This window comes from Empidonax traillii, unplaced genomic scaffold (assembly GCF_003031625.1).
Source record: "Empidonax traillii isolate 1590-97213 ecotype Southwest subspecies unplaced genomic scaffold, ASM303162v1 scaffold662:size427329, whole genome shotgun sequence".
Classification (NCBI taxonomy): Eukaryota; Metazoa; Chordata; class Aves; order Passeriformes; family Tyrannidae; genus Empidonax; species Empidonax traillii.
Window position 1 is genome coordinate 257888 of NW_020955855.1, and position 21570 is coordinate 279457.

The 21570-nt window shown below is 33.9% G+C and overlaps 1 protein-coding gene across 1 annotated transcript in view; it reads right to left on the reverse strand.

The window, feature by feature from the left end:
• The window catches only part of MICU3 (mitochondrial calcium uptake family member 3), a 50678-nt gene that overhangs the window by 17414 nt on the left and 11694 nt on the right, over positions 1 to 21570 (reverse strand). Inside the window, exons 3-10 of the mRNA XM_027899364.1 lie at positions 17815 to 17846; positions 16971 to 17049; positions 14575 to 14622; positions 13184 to 13266; positions 9545 to 9616; positions 8442 to 8480; positions 6099 to 6194; positions 895 to 995 (exon numbers count right to left, since the gene is read on the reverse strand). Coding sequence (XP_027755165.1) covers positions 895 to 995; positions 6099 to 6194; positions 8442 to 8480; positions 9545 to 9616; positions 13184 to 13266; positions 14575 to 14622; positions 16971 to 17049; positions 17815 to 17846 — 550 coding nt within the window. The remainder of the gene's footprint in view (positions 1 to 894; positions 996 to 6098; positions 6195 to 8441; positions 8481 to 9544; positions 9617 to 13183; positions 13267 to 14574; positions 14623 to 16970; positions 17050 to 17814; positions 17847 to 21570) is intronic.

Below are 21570 nucleotides of genomic sequence, written 5' to 3' on the forward strand. Positions count from 1 at the left end.
TTTTTTTTTTTTTTTTTTTTTTTTTTTTTTTTTTTTTTTTTTGTAAACCAGCTGCCTACAAAAAGGAAATGTAACTTCCCTAATTCTGCCTGATGACCTAGTCATACAACAAAGTGGGAAATTAGCTCTCTGGTCACAGTAGTGTAGTGGGAGCTCACGTTCATCTGACTGTCAAACAAAATCTGTAGCAATTTAACATTTTATCTTTTGAAAAGTTACCTTTACTGCTTTCTATTTTGAACTCAACCATGATTTGACTTGATGATATGGTTTTTTATATTCTGTGAAATACTGAATATTTCTCATGACTCGTCATTTAAGGCAAAATATTTTGAAAAATACAAATTGATTGGAATGCACAGTTAAGTGATAAAGACAATAGGTACTGGGAGTATTTAAAGCACATGGTTTTATTGTTCTGTTTTGATGGCACTCTCCCTATATTTTTAAATTTTACAATTCTGTTTTTACTGTCATAATAACTAAGTCAATAGCTTCCACTGTGTTTTCACTCCTACCCAAACAAGTTTGATCTAAGGTGCCTGCATGGTATCTTCAGAAAATCTTTGCATAAAAATATAAATCAAAACCAAGAAAAAAAGTTCCTACATACCCATAAGGACAGGGCTGGGGTATAACCTCTCCATCCCAAACTAATTATGCACACAAGTGCTAACAAAATTTGCCAATATGGCAGCATTAGAAGATGAGTTTTTATTGTTTTATTGGGCCACTTATTGTTTTATTTTGCTCTTTTTATATATAACACACACAAAGGGAACATAAACCTTATAAATGTGCCTGCATAAGCTATGGGTATAGTAATATAATACACATTAATTAGAAGAAAAATTCAAATATTTTTTACAAAGAATTAATAAAGTTGAGACTCACCTATAAAAATCTTCAAAGTTCAGTTCAGCTTTCCCTTTTTTGCCGAAAAAGTGTACAAGCAGTGTAGTATCTGACAGTGAACTTGAAATATCATCAGCACGCTTAAATATTAGAATAAAAAAAATTAAAGGCCACGATTAGATCAGATACAGAAGTATAATCTGAGAATGCCTATCACAATAGGCCTTTCTATCGAAAGATTTTGTATTTTATGTTCGTCTTAAAAAAGATTTTAGTAATAAAATCCATTACATTAAATTTGCCATGCAATTTTCACACAAAAGTGGCGTTAGCTGTTAATTGCATTTAGTAAAAAATACTTAAACAAAAAAAATAATATCATGGAAACTGCAATGAAAGGGGGAAAAGCATGATAAATAAAGCCAGAAACTCATGAAAAAAAAAAAAAAAAGATTGTCAGTTGAGGTAAACAATAAACTTTGTACACAATCTCCTTTCCTTTCTCCTATACAACTACAAAGAAATTAACGGACATTACTTCATATACTCATATTTCAATATTAAGTATGGGACTGCATTCCAAAACCACTCACATCAATTATGTATACACTATACTACAGTTTAAATTTTATTGTCCAAACATATTTAAAAAACACAGAATCGTAAGATACTTTGAAATAATGAAGTTATATTTTGACTCATTCTCTTAAGAATGTTCCACATCTGCAGACAATGTGCTCTCTGCATAGGACAGGAATTTCTGAACATGTATTAATACTTTTCCCTTAATAACAGAAAACTTTGAAGGCCAGAATTGGAATAGAAAGCCAACTGATTTTGACCATTTGTAATAGCAAGAGTTGTAAACAGAAGTTTACACAAAACAGAAAAGTAACAAACAGAACAAAACAAACAGAAGTAACTATCATCTGTGTATAGTGATTGCACACTATTCCATTTTTTCCACTACATAGTCATTGATTAACCTTAACTATTGTGTACACGCATTGATTTTACTTCTTTTACAAAGAAACTCTTGCTACATGGAAGAACTAGAAGAATAATTCAGTAATAAATGGCTCTTAAATAAGCCATCGTATTCCAACATGGCAGTGTCCTTCTGGAATAAACGGGCATCTTGCCAACATTTGAAATACAAAAAGTAATGTATTTAGTCTCCTTACTGCACCTGCTTAGAGACAAACTTTTGTCTGCGCTCTTGTTTTTCTTACAAAGACGAGATTTTATGAAAGGCAAAGAGTGGGAAACAGCAGTTTCTGCTCTTCCTAGGCAAGCTACCACCCATCAGGAAGTTTTTCTGCTGACTCCAGTGTTACAGTATAAAACAGAATGCAGAGTAAAGGAACATAGTAAGTATTTGGGAGATGTAAAAGTACTAATTTTTTAGTACTTTTAATCACCGTAATGGCAGATTTTAAACCTATCAGATTTACCGCAAGTATAGAAAACTCTATATTAAGATCTGCATGTATAAACCTGTAAGCTGCACTATAAGTTTGATTTTATTTCATGACTGAATAAGCTAGAAATTTATAAGAGAGAGAAATTCCACTTCCCAGTGAAGAAATCAGGAAGAAATTTTGAACAATACGGAATAGTTCAACATCATGAAAAACCATTTCATGATGTACCAAGAAAAACCATTTCATATCTACAATCTCTGAAATATACTATATTAATTTCAAATTTACATACTGATTTGTAAAAAAAGTAAAATGTCATTTCCATTAAGAGTATTTGTGTATCAACAACAAGGGAAAACATGAGGCAGTAACAACAAAAATCCTTTCCTTCCACTATCCAAGATCTAAAGAAATGAGAGAGATTTTTCTGTTCTTTAGTATAATCAGTTTAGGATTCTCAAGATTGTATTTCATGTACCCTACCTTCCTCTTTATTCTCATATTCTTCTCCAGGGAGAAACAAGATGACGGTGTATATAGAGGTAGAGAGATATTTCATGCCCTTCAATTAAGACAGCTCTGCTCCTCAAGTGAGCAAACTAATTCAGAAAAGTAATCACTATTTGTCTTTTAATATTGTTATCCTCCACTACAGGACACAATATACTGAAATGCAGATACCCTGATTTCTTATGTCTTTTAAGCAATTAAATCCCTAAGCACATTCAAACAATTTCCCTCAAGTACACTGAAAAGATATCAAATGTTAAATTACAGCCTTTCATCTTGCAAAAACATTTCAAAACCTTAGACTTAGGTTGCATTCGCCCATATCTAAAGAACCATTTAAAAAAAATACAATCTGTAAGTCTTTTCACAATTCCCATTTGGTTGGCCTCACTAAATGAAAAAAACCCAAACAAAAACGTCACTGCAGAAACTCAACCCAGTACGCTTCTCTGCAGAATTACAGGCAACTGAAAAGTATTCCTGTGCACACTGAGAGCATTAAATAAATTCTCTCTCTTACAAGGTAAGGATAAAACCCAAAGCCTTAATCATTTAAAGCTACTGTTTACTGTTCCTGATAAAACAATTTTTTTACTTTAGATCAGTGAAAATTTAATAACTACACCTGTTTCCATGTACACAAATATGAGCCACAATTTTGATCAAATACATTTTGCAGTCATTTAAATGAGAATAAAATCCTGCTGATTTGTTTTTACCTTTACACTAACTGTAATACAAATACAGTTAAAGAGACAAACAGGAGACAAGTGTTTCAACCACATTATTGGTTCGCTGCATAATGGCAACACCTTTTCTTCTCAACTTAGTGTCATAGTCGAGTAACCCTGGGGGTAGTGGATCAAGGGTTGGACTTGATGATCTCAGAGGTCTTTTCCAACCCGTATGATTCTATGATTTCCTAACCTGAAGCACATTAAATCTACTTATTTGATATTCTGAAAAGTTAATTTCAAGCTTGTGATTAAAGAGGGTTGACTAAAAGTAGGAAACACTTATGAGCATTAATTCCACTTGTAGCAACATATTTTGATAATTATGTATAATTTCATAAGAGCTTTCTTACTGCAAATTCTTGATTTTTCAATAGTGATAAGTATTTCAATAGTGACAAATAATGACAAACTGATTTTCAGTTTCACTTAGTAATTCAGAAATAAACCCAAAAACTGAATTCAGTCCTAAGTGGCATATTCCAACAGGATGGTGTAGTTACTAAATCAGTAAGAGCAGAAACAGTATTGCATACTGTCCTGGAAAGAAACTAGAAGTGATGAATAACTTTTCTCCCTAAAGAGACATTTCCAGTTGTTTCCCACAGCCACAAAATTTATTTACCCTCTTTTTCAGCTTACACATAGCCTTCTCAAAAGCCTATGAAACAACAGAGACTCAAGTCTCACCAAGCTTTATGCCACTTTCTTACTACAAACAGCTATAGTATTATTCAGAGTACCTGGGAGAGATAAGAATAAAGATGACAGTCAGCTGGCTCAAAATTAAACCAAACTAGATAAAGACGAATATGGTGACAAGTGGGAAATTGTCAGTGGAGAAAATGCAGAATATGTTTTTTCTTCATAAAATAATTTACAAGTGAGCAAACAGGCTTTTTACACACTTCACAGAGACTTGAAATCAATGCTGAGCATAGCTGCTGCTAAGTTTCAATTACATTGTAGTTATAAATATTAGTCTGAGGCATCAGATATTAAAAAACCTCTTTCTTCAAATTAAATGCAAATAGAGATTACCAAACATACATCCATCTATACTTGGGATTGAATTTGTAAATGGTCAGTGAAAAGAGCAGCCTTCTCTCCCCTCTGTCTCCCTCAGCTGACTGGACAAGAGCACTGATATTGTGGGTTTTAAAATTTGGTGGAACAAATAAAGACTAATAACTGCACTAACAGTTCAGGAGCTCATCAATGTAAAAACAAGGAAAGGAAGGTGGGGTAAACTGATCTGTTGCAAGATTACTATGTATGTGTTATTACCACGGATATAGGTATAAATATTGTTATAAAACTCAATTCTGTAAACTACATTTTGTTTTGTTCAAGGGCAAATGAACGCAAGCAGAGAGAAATACAGAAAAGGCCTATTCAACACCTGGGAAATGAAGGTTTTACCTTAAAAGAAAAAAGTACCTTGTTTGGCTTATGATAATTAAAACTGAGGGATCTTACTACATTTATAAACACAACTATGAGTAAGAAGATTAACACTAAAGAAGAAAAAGCCCTATGAAAATTAAGGAACAACAGACTGGTATAAAGGGACTATCAGTAAATTTAGCCTGGAAATTAGAAATAAGTCCACCGAAGTCTTCAGGTTATTCAGCAGCTTCTGCAGAGGAACAGCAGGGACAAAACACTAATTACTTCTAATATGAAGAACACATTGCTTATGAACCAAAGAAAAAGACTGTTTCACTGTGGAGGTCTGTTTCAGTTCCTGGTTCTTTTCTCATTATGATCGTGCTTAGGAAACATGGGACTTAAAGACTGGTCTTTGGGGAGCTGATGTATGTCCTTTAATGTCACAACCAGCAGAGAAGTCACTCTAACTGCATGGGGCACAGAAAAGCCTATATGATCTAGTTTTCTGACCCTCTGAAATGACTGACACAAATGAATGTCTTACCCAATTATCTGAAAGCAGATCATGAAACATTAATTATTAGAATTTTAATCACTATGGAAATTAATTTCACATCTCAGTGATATTTGTAGACCTCCATAATGATTGTGTAATGTTAAAAAAGATTGACTAATGTTTTGGTCACCTTAAAATATTTCTGGTTTTCTCCAATAATTAAAAAAATCTTTGCATAATACTTTTTTGTGAAGATAGGCCAAGATAACAAACATAAAAAGTGCATTAAGGACATAAAGCTTAAAGGCCTGCAACTCTCATTAAAGCTGTCATATCACTAGATCAAGTCTAAATGACAAAAGTTCATGAAATTACTTCTCCAACTGTAAAATACCATCACTATTAGTGTTAGAAAATGCTTCTTATAGTGAGGACTGAAGAGGACTTGATCTCCCAACTCTTTCAAAAGGTAACTTTGCTTTTTCTTGGAAATTACAACTTTCAGTTATTGAACTGAACAGAACCAAATGCCTTTTATTTGAGAACTTTCAGGTTTTTAAAAAAAAAAAAAGTAATTAAAAGGAAGAGAAGAAATAAAGGTGCATAAAATAGGAAAATAACCAAAACAGAAATAAATAAATAAAATAGCAGTCTGTTTATGGACCAGAGACAGAGGTTGTCTTATACCTCTGCAAGGTCCGAAAAGAGTGCTTGGCTTGTGCTACGTCTCAAAGTATCCCAATAGCTTCGGGGGACAAGGTCCTCTCCTTCTGTTTTAAGAACCTGCAGTTTCAAGAAGCACAATTGTTTGAAAAACAAAGAACAACAGAAAAACCACTTATAAACTTTAAAATATTTTCCAACTGATCTTCAAAAGCATGGCTTGGTTTTCTTGCTTTAAACAGAAATTTCAATCCAGTTACATAACACTCTGTAAATGAAAGGAACACTGGCCTATTACAGCTACTTGCTTAATACTATTGGTGGTGCCAAAAGTATCACCAGATTCCACTTTCCCAAGCAAAATAAATTAGAGAAAACATAAAGTGCAAATATTTATTAATATATTTATTAAAAGTACACTTATTAAAAGTGAAAACGCCCATTTCAACTCAGCATTTTGCCGTTGTTTTTTCTAGTAATTATATTTTGCCAAAAAAGTAATAATTTATAACTTATAAGAAATGTGTTTTATCATTGATCAAACTATAAATATAACCATACAACTAGTTATATAAAAATAATTTCATCCAATAATCAGGATGACATCCTTGCACTAAAAAGAAAGGCTACTAAAGTTCAACTAATAAGCCTAATAAGTTGAACTTCAACAGTAACATACTTGTCGGGAAAACACTGTGCGCGTCTGATGATCAAACTTACCTTGTCCTGTGAACAAACAGCAGCTCATTCTTTCAAGCATATTATTCTGTAATTATCTATCTTAAATATTCACTGAATTTGTTCTCTTACTGGAGATTTACTTTAGTCAATGGAATTAGTACTTCTGGGTGTGCGCATTTTATTTTCATTACATGCATCTCATCATAATTATCATGTTCTGGTTGGCATTTGGCCAGTGAAAGCACTCATGCAATACATGCTGAAGCAGTCTTAGACACAAATGCAGTATGCACCAGAACATGGCTGGAAAGAATTTGCAAATGAAAGTAATAAAATATTTAATCAATTTAAAAAACCACTCAATGCTTTCTATGGTCTCTAGACCTCAAAACTTTTCAAAAAATTAGAATTGTTTTGTAAGACAAAGTGAGGAGAAGGGCCCAACACAGCATCCTGGATTATCCCAGAATTTTAGGGTTGCATCTCCTTGGTCCAGAGCATCAATCCTTCAGACATCAAGGGAAACTGAAAAGGCTGCTACACTTCTTGTTTGAGCAGGAGAAATAGAACCCCCAAAAATATCAATTTTGGGGGTGGGGGATTTATTTGATACTGTGAATTTCTATACATCTGAGCTTCCTTTGCATGGAGATGTCCATTCAGATAGTAGGAGGGCAAAAGAAAGATGGAGAACACATGGGCATCATCTTGATAAAGTGTTTGGACATGGTTGGAGTCTAGAAGGAGGTTTTTTTACTGAAGCTAAAAATTATTGTATGAGTAGAATGCCTAACTAGTTTGGTTTCAGTTTGAAAATAGGCAGCAGCACAAGAATATGTTAACCACTGTACAGAATGTTTCACTGCAGTAAAGCCTGATCTGAAATGCATTGAATCATAAGGCCTTACATGTACTTCTACATCTTTCTCACAACATCCTGTCAATTGCATCTATTAATTCAACAGACTTAATTCCTGCATATTGCCCAAATTGTATGTGCCAACTTCACAGGAAATGAATCTGCACATTCTTGTAATTGTATAAAGAAACAAATTTTAAAACTGGAATTTCATTTGTCATCTAATTCTCATAGATTGCATCCCCTAACTTTGAATATCACAATAATCATACCAAAACAAGATCAATTCTTCTATTTAAACATCAAATCAATCTGGGTTTTTCTTTAAACAGTTTTACTTCTGCCAGGATCCAAAAATTTATCAGGTCAAGATGAAGACATTAAACTCCTAGATCTCCCTCATGCTGATTCTCTCCCCCACCTCTAAGAAATTATAAAGGATTCATTTGACTATTTATTACTTCACATTATACATAAGGAAACAAGAGCTAGATCAAATGACTCATGCAGGATGACTTAATTTACATACATTAATTAAAAACAAGTCTAAAATTTATTAAAATGTATTTTGAACTTTCCCTTAAAAATATTGTTTCCTTCATATATAAATAAAGAGAACAACCTTTCCTCCTGGTAGGCTTGCCTGTTCAGAATGTGTGCAATGAGCATGCACAATCTCTTACACAAGTAAAGATCCCTCACATTTTTACAGGTTAGCAGAGGTAATTTACTTCATGAAAAAGATAAATACAGTAAATTTTCATATAGCATATTATTTTATCTCACTGGTGAAGACTGCATCAATTGAAAATAATTAGAGTACATACACTGTTAGTAGAAGTTTGATATCCATAAAGTTGAAGACGCTGACATACAGCAAAAATGGGCCAAGCCAAGTATCACATGTCAGAATGAAGGCAAAAGAAGGGAGACAAAAAAGACAACAGAATAGGTTAAAACAAGCAAACCTTTACTTTCTATAATATAAGTCTTTTTGTTTTTTTTGTTTTCAAAATGACAGTGAAGAAAAAATGGTTTATTTTCGATCTCATTGTAAAGATTTTCAAAAGAGAAGTATGGATTTCTAGAAATTACTCTCAGGAGAAACGTGCAATTTTACAAACTCTGTTTTCCAAAAGCTCTTCCTTTGTGTGTAAATTTCCTTTGTTCAAAATAAACAGCATGTCAGAGATGCAACAACTGATCCAGCATTTTGAAAAGCTGACAGACATTTGTGCCCAACTCTTACTTTTCCACCAGTAAAATAAGTATCTGCTACTGCTGCCATCCTTTAGACAAACCACCACAGAGTCATTTATTTCTGACTTACCTTTCTTATGTCCGTAAGAAATGCAAATTTGACATCATGTGAGTATGCAATATTCCACAAAAATCTATTCAGATTAATACATACAACCAAAAATATTTTGCATTGGCCATAAGGCTTATTTAGTAAAGACTTTAATTTGAAAAAAAAATCTAAGTTCACTTGCAATATTTCATAATATATTTTAAAACTACTCTATTGATAACAAGCATCAGGATCAGTATATCTACATGAAAAGCTTTAGTTAGTTATCAAAGCAAGAGTCTTGGTCTTGCCACCAAGCTCTCTCACTGGGTCATTACTATTCACTTTTCCCTAGATTTAAAGACTCCAAATGGAATCAAAAGTACTGTTGTAACATGGCATAAACATATTTAAACACTATTTTTTCCTTTATACAAACCATTTACTTTTATTTTTCAGCAACTGCAGTTTAGGCTAAAAGCTTTTTTTCTCTATATAGGGTTATGCATATTCTTTTAACAATATGAATTTAGTGTTTAAAAAAACCTAGTGATTAGTGAAATATATACACACACAATTTTGTCCTACATAGAAGAAAGCAAACCAACTCCCACGTGCAACTATTCTGATTTTACTTACCAGCATTGCACGTTTTTCTTCATCTCCTCGTTTTTCTCTCTTCTCATTTTTTTTCCTGAAGATCTCTTGGAGCTAAAAAACAAACCATTTTATTCATATTTAGTGTTCAGGCTATACTGCGTGCATAACAACCTTTCATCATGAGGTAACTACAAACAGGATTAAAATGTAGCTCTTTACTAAAATATCAGTGTTTCAATGATGCTTTAATGTTCATAGTCATGCCTTTATATTATTTCTGTGACTTAAACCATCCCACAGAAAGGAAAAAGGAAATATTTTTTTCCACAAAGTAAGGCTAACGATTCTACTTGGGAGCACAATATTAAGAACATCCTCTTTAGCCAATCTGACCTATATAAAAAGGGGGAGTTCCAGCCTTTTTTACCACCTCAAGGCACGTTCTTTCTTGTTGGGTACTAATTAGTATCTGTGTGCTTACACAGTCAGCTGGATCAATCTTTTTTTCATACTATTAGTTTCCAACCTGATCAGTTCTTAATTCCTGCTGGCACAAGGGAGGGGTAGAAACACCTGGTGGGGGTGAAACATTCCCCTTCAGCAGCAACAGACTACTATTTAAGAGTAATTTATCAAGTACCCTTTTTTTTTTCAAGTCTGTTCAAAGAATACCTTCAGGTCTTGTAAAATACCCCTTTCACAACTATCTCAGCATTAAGAGCTTTAAACATGACTTCTGAGAAAACCTCAAATGCAAGATTTCAAACATAGATTCTTCAGGATATTTATTTTTGTACAGTCTTCAGAGTATGAACTGGCCTATACTTACCTTTCTTTGTAAGTATCTGGTTTATTTAGATCTTTTTATTTATTGTAATACCTATTAATATTCCCAAACCATTAGAAAAAAGTGTGTTTATTCTTTGTAGCAAGAGAGTGCAGTATTAACTATGATATCATCTAGGTCTCTACCAGCCAACTTCAGTTTTTCAAAAACTGCATGTGAAAACATTGTACTGTCATTTGTAGCATTTGTTACCCTCTAAGTGAGCTGGAAAAAGAATAAATACTGCAGCTGACAAATTCATCCTATCTGGAATATGGTATTTTCAGAACCAAACACCATGGCATACAGACACAATTGTGGCAGTCCTTTCAAAGACCTGATTTTACCTACCAAGAGTCTGATAAAACCTGATACTGTAATGGCATCCACACAGCTCCCCAGGGATAGGAATGTGAAATATAAAGTGTGTGTGATAAATTTTGCAAGGAAATGTTCCAAACTAAATTTCAGGATATCACTATTTCAGAGAAGGCAGATGACCAAGACAAGGGGATCAGCAAGTTTTACTGCAGGGGTATGACAATATTGAAACAAAAGAATTTGGTGTATAGTGATTAAGTAGCAAAACACATTTATAAAAACCATTTTATGAATTACTAAAATTGACTACACTGTTCTGGAATTTCCTATAAGGCAAATACAGAAAATATTTTGAGTGTCCCTGTGCCTATTTCTAAGTATGGATCAACTTATAGACCTTGGTATTTTTTTTCCTAATTTTTTGCAAAGCTGCAGGTCCAAATTACTGTAATTTATGCTGACAAGGAAAGAGTCATCAAGGAAAGGACATCTACCTGCATGGCCTAGAGTATTACACAGTTTGCAACTCAGAACAATGGAAAGAAAAGAGTTATATGAAGAGAGAGAAGTAGAAAGAAAGTGCCTTGTGAAAAGTGAAGAGACAAGCCATCAAGCAGGAACGAAGAGTGGCAGTAATTGAAAAACCAAAAAAGACTGGCAAAAAGCAATGCATCCTTGGATTTCCCCTGCCACAGAGGCAAAGGGAGTAGGATTCTGTTGCATACATCATTAAAGCACTTGCTAAACTTCTGGAAATGGATCTTTTGTTCAGAAAGGCTGCTATAGGATACCAGTGAGTAAAAAAGTGAATTCAAAAAGGGTCTGGGAGTACTTTCATAGGAACACTGTTTGAAACAGGATAATGGGATTGACTGTTGAAGCCAGCAAAAACAGGATCTCCTCTAACAAGGCAACACAATCCGTCTGTTCTCTGACCTCACCACTATTACATAAGCAAAAAGGGAATTTCAAACACCACGGACTTAGTTTACAAAAACACTAAAGCTTTTATCAGAAAAATTAAGCATTTTTTAACTCTTCGCTACACATACTATTCTCCTCAAGAATCACCCAACATGTGATCCCAAAACAAAGCTCTTCAAAGTCTCTTTATTTGCAAAACTGAATAGTATTAACTGTACTTCCAATTTTGTGTTGATAGTTGCCTGTAATCTATGGATTAATACTTTGCAAATGCTGGACAGAGTTCAAATAGCATCTTTTTGAACAGCCTCCTGCTTCCAGGCACACAGGGTATGATGCATAACATTCAAGCAAGGGGAGTACAGATGCCAAATGTATGTTCCAGGGTCAGCTCTATCACAGTTGCAGCATCACTGAATCAACTGCTATTTTCAAATTTACTTTTATTTACACAAACATTATCTATCTACCTACCTACCTACTTCAGTTATTCACTTCAGATCTAACATTCTGACTTACAAGTTTTGAAGTAAGTTTTAAGCGTCACTGACACTCTAATGAAGCAGAGTTACGCTCAGGTTTAACCTATATGAATTTGTTGAATACAATCATAGGTGGAGGACAGTGTATCTAATGTTTGAAAATTCTCCTTTCTTTCTTTAATGCACCAAGTGTCCTAACAGAAAACATATAAGAAGAATTTTTTGCCAGGGACCATGACAGACAATAAGTACATAGTAGGATGTGAAGGGGACTATAAAAGCAAGCAAGAAAGATGCAATATACATAGTTAAATGTTGTCCTTGCTTCCCACTTCATATGCTTATTTTATTTTTAGCATCAGTTTCTGAAAGACAAAGCCTCCTGCTTCAATTTTCTCCCATCTCACTGCTGTGATGGAAGTCCCTTTTTTAACACAAAAAAAAGTTTTCAGTATTCCACCACATTCTGTATTATTGAATCATTAGACATTTTCTTTTTTTTTCTTCTTTGTCTATTTTTCCTTTTGTTAATTAATCCAATGCTTGCTATTTTGTTCCTCCAACTGGAGGAGATATTTATTAGGAATTAGCACATACAAGGATGCATACATTTAATATTAGAAGACAAAAAAGTTATCAGCATGCCATAATTTGCAATTGGTGTCACCTTCCAAAATAAATGACACCTGTTCTGCTCAAGCTGTGTCACTAGAAAACAAGCCCCCAGACCTTAGATGTAACTTCCTTGAAAAGGAATGAATGACAAAATGAAGTGGTCTCCCAGGAAAAGAGTCTTTTGCAAGTCTCTTATGATTATACCAATTAAGTAACTCTGCTGACAACTGATATAGCCATATTACTTTAATAGCCTAACTATATGTGAATGTAGTAGCAATTAAAAAGATACAGAATAAAAACTGGAATTAAGCTTCAAAAATCATTATATACAACACATTCATGCACTGTAAGAAAGAGCTACTCTTTTCAATTTACATTATAATAACCACGCATATTAAATAAGGTAAATAAACAACTGCACTCAGTGAAGAACAGCTTGTAGGCTCATAACTATTGACATCATCATATTAGTTTCAAGATTACTTCAAAACCTGGAAATATACGTACCACTAAGAATTCCTTTTTGTCCACCATCTCATTGCCATCCGTATCAAACATGTTGAAAGCAATTCTAAAACCTGCATGCGGCTCTGCCAAAAAAAATCCCATTCAATTATTTATTTGCTTGGAAAGAAAGCAAATATAAAACTCCAAGAAATTATTCAATGTCCATTTATAAAAGCCATATCCTCAACTAATTTACTTCAGTACATTTATGTACATAGTAAATGCAGATCGTAACATCTGTAAAATAGTATTGCCCATGTTATGCCAACAGAAGGAATACTCACAAAAGTAGAAATAGAACATGAAATACTCAAGAATAATATCTCACAGTAACAGCTGGTTAGGTAGTTAAGAGTGTCCAAAGGTAGAATCCATTTTATGTTAAATTCCAGATTTGTAGAAAATACATTTCCTATGAAAACACAGTGTTCTAAAAGATACTTTTAAAGATCTTGCAAAAAAGTTACAGGATGGAACAACTTCTGACCAAAATAAATGCTATACAGAAAGACATCCAGCATCTTCTTGTTTACACGCTTAGAGCCATTGACGTTTGAGACCAGGTTAGAATTTTAGAATGTTAGAAACATGGGGACTTTGAAGGTAACTGGAAATGAAGCCTTTAGGCGACATTTTGATGATACTCAGAGATTTGAAATACTGATGAATTACGGCCAAAAGTTAACCCAGGTAACAAAGAAGTAACAGAAGAACATCCCACTGAGTTGGAGACAGTAAGAGTTCAGGGTCAAGCTCCTGCTGTGATTCACAACAGGAATACGGATCACGTCTGATAAATACCCACTAATGAATCCAATAGAAATGTTTTAATTACATACAAATGAAAGACAAACAGAACTCTTAGCTCCTTCCCAAAAAACACATATCAAAATACCAAAACAAAGTCTCTATCAGGCTCAATTTAGTCTCACTGTATTCTAAGTCATTTTTATGGGTGATGAAGCATAATTACTCAATTTTGTTAGTGTTTTCTAACATAAATACTTTATATTTTATTATTGTCTCAGTGATGTTACCTATCAGGCACCAATAGGTGAAAGAGACAAGTAATAATGGACATCCTTCTCCCTATATTCAGTGTCCCTCATGAACGCCAGCAAATTTAGCTTGAAATTTTGCAGGAATTTCAAACACGAAAATAAACTTAAGCTCTGAAGACTTTAGCTGAAGTGTATAGCTTGGCTTCCTCAACATTTAAATAAACGTAACACAAGACTCCACTAGGACAAAAGAGGTTCAAATGGACATAGAGATTTTTTCAATAATGGGATATGCAGGAAGGATAAGAATATTTTAACATACAGCAAAACATTCAGATCATAGAAATCTGTAAGGAATCTTTTGGGTTTTTTTTCTCCAAAAATACTTACTTGTTAAAATACATAAGAGGAATAAATATTCTGTGTAAGATATCACACCTGAAGACAAAAAAAAAAAAAAGTTATGTCATTTTAGTTTCACTTTATCTTCACAACCTAAACTTGAAAACATTAAATCTTTGTGTGGATAATCTTTGTGTGTGTATATGCATATTCATACTTGTGTGCATATAACTGTATTCGTCCTGTTAAATGAGTTATTTGTCTAAAATATTGATCTAGAGTGTGGGGCTTTTTGTTTGTTTTTTAGTATTTCAGGGGAGGAGTACATTAAATAAGATTTTATCACTACTAGTAGATCTAGTTAGGAAAGTTACTAAGTATTTTGAATACCACCTACTCTTTTCCTCATTTTACACATAGCTCCACACTGTAGATTAGCAAATATTAAATAAAGGTATTTAAGTAGCATACTCTCTTATGCTTTATCCTCTTGATTTTATACAACAGCTTGCAGAAATTAGTTTTCAAAGACCTGCTATCAAGAAATCAGATACCTCAAAGGTTCTCATTCAGTGATGTAAAACTTTAATGACAAGTCAATAAATGTAAATATGTATTTTTGGTTTTTTGATGACAACTTCTTTGTTGTAAAACAGAGGAAGAAAGGGCAATTGTCAAGCAGTCCATCACAGTATGAAGAAAGCAATACAAAAGGCCTTGAAAGCATTCTTTCCTTTTGTTTGTACTGATGTATTGTAGCTGCAGAGAGTGAGTTCTGGTTGATTGCTCTGAGTGTTATGGGAGAGAGGCACTGAAATGATGATTGAAGGGAAGAAAAGCTTACACTAAGATCAGAAAGAAGAGAAGGAGGGTACTGAAGGGTTAAACGTAATAAAACTTAAGGACAACAGGTATAAATCCGTGTGGCTCATCTGAATTAAATAAATCCATGGGAAGATAAATGGACATAGGCTTTTGCTACTTGCTTCATATGTGCATGTTTTAAATAAAGTGAGTAAAGTAATAAATAAAAAAATGAAACCTAAATTAGAATTAAGGAGACTGAAGTCTATTCCCATTCCTTTCACTGGCTTACTGAATGACATTATCAGTCCTAAGACCCATCATATTTTCTTATATTATGTATAAAACTGGACAACAGAACTCACTTTTTCAGAAAGCATACTGAAAAGATAGCTAACTATGCTACAGTTTATTACTAATTTTACCAGCTTATTATGACAGTTTTGAGTCCTCCTAATTCCATCAACTTCTGGAGAACTTCTCTGGCAGAAAACGGGAATAAGATACTGTTGAATCAAAGCTGTGCGTGTTGCAGACATTTTATTACAGACTTCACAAGCAACATCCACACATGGTTTTTTAAAGCTGATAATGTACTGATTTAACAGATTCTGAGGCTGAATTTTTATGCAATTGATATTTCAAAAGTCAGCTGTTTGGACTATATAGAAAGTAGCCTAGAGCAAAGAAATACATGGAAATACAGTGCAAAGATGTGCCAATTTCTGCTTCTCTAGACCTCTGGCTGCACACTGAGAAAAACAAAGTTTAGTGCCTTCATGCACTAGAGATTCAAGCCCTGGATTCTCCTCTCAGAGTAGGTTCATGCTACTTAGTCCTTTAATAAATTTGAGCTGCATTTGATTGGAATTTTGTTGCTAGCATGCTTATTTTAAACATCCATAAAGTTTCTTTATCTTATAGCAAGTGCTTGCGGCTGCTTTTAAAAATGTTTCAAATGCTTGACCAGACCTTGGCCATTCGAATATAAGCAAAGAAATATGTAGACTATTTATCATAAATAGCTTTTAAATGTCTGTACAAGCCATTGTTGTTTTTTACACCCTATATTTTTGGTTTCAAAATTTTGACAGAGCTTATTAAGAAAGGAAAAAAAAAAAAAAAGAGGAGAGCAGGAGTGACTCTTGGCTCTTCATTAACCAATAGGGTGAGTTTTAAAACCTATCAAAGCCCTCATCTGCAAAACTTAAAGGGATCCATAGCATTTCTGAAACTGTCACTTCGTGTTGTGTACAAAATGTTTATTCAGTGATCTATGATACTATTACTGTCTTTAGAAATAAATCACATTATCAAACTTAACAGAAAAGAGATACTGTGTCTTTATTAAAATACTCTGTCTACAGACCACTCATTGCAACTAACTGAACCTGAAACATTCAACATCAGTTTAACAAACTCTAAGACACCAATTCATCTGAAGAGGCTAGCTGTAAGATGGCATCATTAAAACACTGTAGAGACTAAAGGGAATTTTTCCATGCTGTAAAATGGAGAAGGCAGTGACAAACTTTTTATCTTTTTCAAAATGTGACTCATATGAAAGCACAACTTCACTTAACCACAACAAATTTATACAGTGATAATTTGGTTCAGGAAAATAAGTTTTCATCAATCACCTTTCTCATTAAGATTACGGAAAAGTTTGGATGATCCTTTCCAAACTGGTGGCGTCTCCATAAGGATCTCATTCAGTTCCTAAAAGATAAGATTTAAAAAATATGAAAGCATATAGTTCAATATTAATGAAATAGTTAAAAGATTATGAGCAAATTCTAGGAAATCAATATAAAAGACAAGAAACTGCAAGTAAATCTACCAGTTAATTTATCTGTAGTTACCACAACCATTTTGGAAGTACTCAAGCACCATATAAATTTTGCACACACAATTATTGCAAGCATTACTCATCTGCATGAATGCAATGTATTTATCGCTGAAATTACTCACCACTGATCCTATTCAGTGAAGCCAAGGATGAGTTTCCCTGCATTTCAGTGAAGTTTTCATACAAAATCCAAGCAACTGTTCTTTTAAAACACTCAACCTGAACTAAAGCAAACTTCACCCATGAATATGAATGTACTTTACTTAAAATACAGGGAAACAGAGTGCTTCTGCAGTTATACAAATATGGAAAAAAAAAAAAAAGGTAAGAGGCACTTAAACACCACAAAAAGGGACAGAGTGGCATAAGTATTTCAGTCCGTTTTGGATATACCTGTGACACTAAGAAATGCAGTCAGGTATGGACTGAGGAAGAAACTGCCAAAGGCTTGAGAAAGTCAGTAAATACAACATAATGGGCACAACTACTAAAGCATCTTAGAGATTCTGGATTCCACTGACTCTGAAGTGACAATAACGAAGAAACTAAACTCTCCTGTGACTCTGTGTTAACATCATGAATGAAAGTAACTATTAAAACGTATGGCTATGAGAGACACAGGAATTAATGCCCACCTGCTTTGAAAGGGATCGCCATTTTTTAGCACCTGCAACAAAAGACAAAGTCATGAGCTCACAGAATTTAATTTTGCCAATGTGATGTCATAAAAATTAGACTGCATTACATATACTGTTTTCAAGAAAAAGAAGTAGTATTTTCCTTACTTCACGAGTATAACCTTCAACCTGATTAAAAAAAAATTCTCTTTATGTTATTTTAAAAAAAATTAGTTTCATACATACCTGAAGTCCTAACTTTAAAGAAGCAATTCAAATGTTTAGTTTTCAATCCAACTCTGCTTCAGTGAGACAAAAGACTTTCAATCTCCAAAATACATCCTTAAAACATTTAACAAGAAAGGGTTTCCTGTTTTCAGGTTTCAATATTCTGAAATGATTACTTAGTAGCAGTAGTATTACAATGCTGATTGTAGGGAGAGCTGGATTCTGGCCCTTGCTTCAGGAAGTACTGATACATTATAAAGCAAACACAAAAAAAAAAGTCCTTTAAACTACACCAGGCACTAAGACCCTCTTCAGCCCTTCCTAGTAACTCAGATTCACGCTTCCTTCTACAGCCTGAGTCAGGCTAAATTCTCTGTAAGTTCTAACAGAAGAGCTGAAGAGGGCTTCTAATTCAGAAGCGCTCATTAGCACTGAAAACTGGTAAGACTGACCAGATCCTTTCTTCCTAACACCTTAACTCCAGGCACAGAGAAAGATACTCATAGTCAACAAGAGTTGTCCATAACTGTTCAAGAATTCAAAACTTGAAGTTTATCCCCACCCTCTCAAGACAAATATTTGCACAGATGCAATAAATATTAAGACAAGGCTCTGTGAATATCAGAATTCACAAGGGTACAAAAAGTAGCCACTGTATGTGGCCAAATCAATAAATTTTTGGTGGGTAAAGGCTACTTTTTATAGAGCAAAACACACTGTGGTATTAGAAAACCCTTTCCCATGCTCCATTAAATAATTTACACAATACAGAAGCTACTAGGAGTCTTTTATTAGTTTATAGTTAAAAACTGACTGAAATTTTAATTTTAGATCTTGGTAAAGGTTGTAACCAAGGCTGTCCACAAATCCCAATCTAACTATGAGGAAGTTATATCAAACAACATCATAACACGAGCTAACAGATTTTCATATACTTTTCACCTTTTTTTAAAAAAATTCAATTAAAGTCTTGTCTCAGAAAACTAAATAAACTCCCCCAAAACAACCTCATTTGCCATATATGTTTATGCCTACCATAAAAAACTTGGAAAATCTCCAATTTTCCAATCAGATAATTTTCCAGTCTCATACATTATATACATATTTTCTTTCTAGACAAGTCAGTGAAGATCTATGTGTATATTCATACTTCTTACAGCTAAGGCTAAAATTACTGTAGTTAGCACTACAGGACAAAATATATTTCCTCTTCTCATAACTGGCTCATACAAATGTATCAAGCTTGACTCTTATAAATATTATATTTTCCCAAACGAAAGCCTGCACCATAAAGACAGCAGCAAGTTAATTATAGCATTTATTTTCTATAATAACTGCCTGGAGTAAAAAGCTACACTTTATAAGAGAAAATACACTCTTATAATATTAGTTAGTGTTTAATCAAAAAAGGAAGTGAACACCCTCTTGACTTTTGTAGGGTTTACATGATTTCCAAAGTAAATCAATCACAATAGATGTATTCACTCCATCACAAATCTCATTCAGGTCTAATATTATTAGCTTTTCTATAAAGCAGACATAAAGAGCTACTATTATTTTGCTTCAAAGGGCATTTTTTTCTTCTTTGACAAAAATCTAAGACCTTCCTAGTCTTCATCCATGAAACCTCCCAGGTGTATGTTCTTTTTTTCTTATGCACAATATAGATGCTCTAGTATGTCAGCCTGAGTGGACCCAATTATTTACAACTTGCAACTTATTTATACAATGACCCCAAAAATACAAAATAAGATGTAGAAGGTATTACTTTATTCTGAAAAATACCTTCCTTAAATGCACTGCCTTCAACAGAGCAAGACAGAAACTTGCTCAAGCAGATAAAGCAGTACTTTGACAATGCTTCAGTACAAGAGTTAAAATTATCATAGTCAGATATGAGAAGCTGGAAGTGATAATCTGCGAGTCATCTATTTCACTTATTCCTATTTAGCAGCCTTCTGTCCAAATGTCCCAGACCATACGACTTCCGTTACAATGAAGTCATCCACTTCTATGTAGTTACAATCCCTTAAAATAATTTTCAGCCATGTAATCTCTGATATTAATCTAAAAATCTAAAGGAAATCCAGGTTAGTTTTGCTTTCAGTCTCAGAGGTGAACTGGATGGATAGGAAGGATTTTGATACAAGCAAGGTTTGCTACACTGAACTCAGAAGGGTTCCTGACTGTTCAGCTCCCACATCTCTTCTCCTCTGCAATGAGATAAAGAGAATGTCCTTGTGAGTTAAGTGCTTTTTGATTTGGATTCGTTTTTAAAATCTGAACACTGGCTTTGAGAGAGGAGGAAGAAAAAATTCGATTACCATGGGAAATTTTAACAGTAAACCACACATATAGTGTGGTCAAGCCAGTCAAACTGTCATAAAACGGAGTTAAAACAAATATCGAACTGATGTCCAGTACATGAAGCACAAATGCTTCATGACCATACACAGTGAAACCCAATTCCACAGTAACAGAAAAAGGAAGACCTGAAGGTCTGGGCAGAGGAAGTAGATATAAACCATTGCTTATCACAAGAGTTAATACAAATACACATCAGTCTACTTCCCCTCTTTTAACTGCAAAGCAAAAAAAAAAAAAAAATTTGCTTTCTGGTAAGAGTTTCAAAGTTTTGCAAGTTTTCCCCATCTAAGCTCTATCTTCTGTTTTCACTGTTATAATGAGATTATATCTTTATTCAAAAGTTACAGAAGTTTTGATGTGCCATGGCTAAATTCTTTCCTCATTTCATTACTGTTAGGAGAACAAAGGGAAAAAATCCAACATCTGCACAGAGCTTTAAGCTCTCCTCTGACTGTTTTAGTGATGTTCTCTACACAAGCTCTGTGGTGTAGACTTTATGAAGAAAGGCCTACAGTGAGTGATCATATATGTCACACCTGAGCAAAGATATTCACATTCCCCAAAAGATGTGTGCTGCCACCAATGCACTGCAAGCCTGAGGGGCAGGAAATCAAACTAGAGCAGAAAGGGATCACCTTACTAATCAGTCACTCTTTGATAATTAAAGCAGAGATTTTACAATAAATGAACTAAAGTTGATAGTTGATTTTTCATTAATTTCATTAACACATAGTACTAACTCTGGCAATGTTAAAGTGTAGAAAGTGGATCCCCTTGGGGGACTGAATCTCTTAGTCAAAGCATGTTATTTAGAATGCTGTGATATCATTAGAGAACCCCTGTGGGGCAAAACACCCCAACAGGATAGCAGATGACAATGTAAGATGGCAACATTCACAAAAAAATGTTATCCTAAGTTATTTAAAGAACTTGTATGTTGCCTGTTTATAGAATAACTATAAACAGGGGAAGCAAGAGTTTACAGCAATACTGGCCTGCTCTGAAAGAAACTGTGTCCATGGAAATGACACAAATTAACTTGCTGTCTTTCATGGCTGTTGAGCTGTTTGTGACCTTTAAGAGAAGAAAGGTAAACTAATAGCATACAGATGTTTGAGATCAGTAGCAATCAAGATACTGATTGTATGCACTTGGATACCATTAAAAATAAAATTGTGG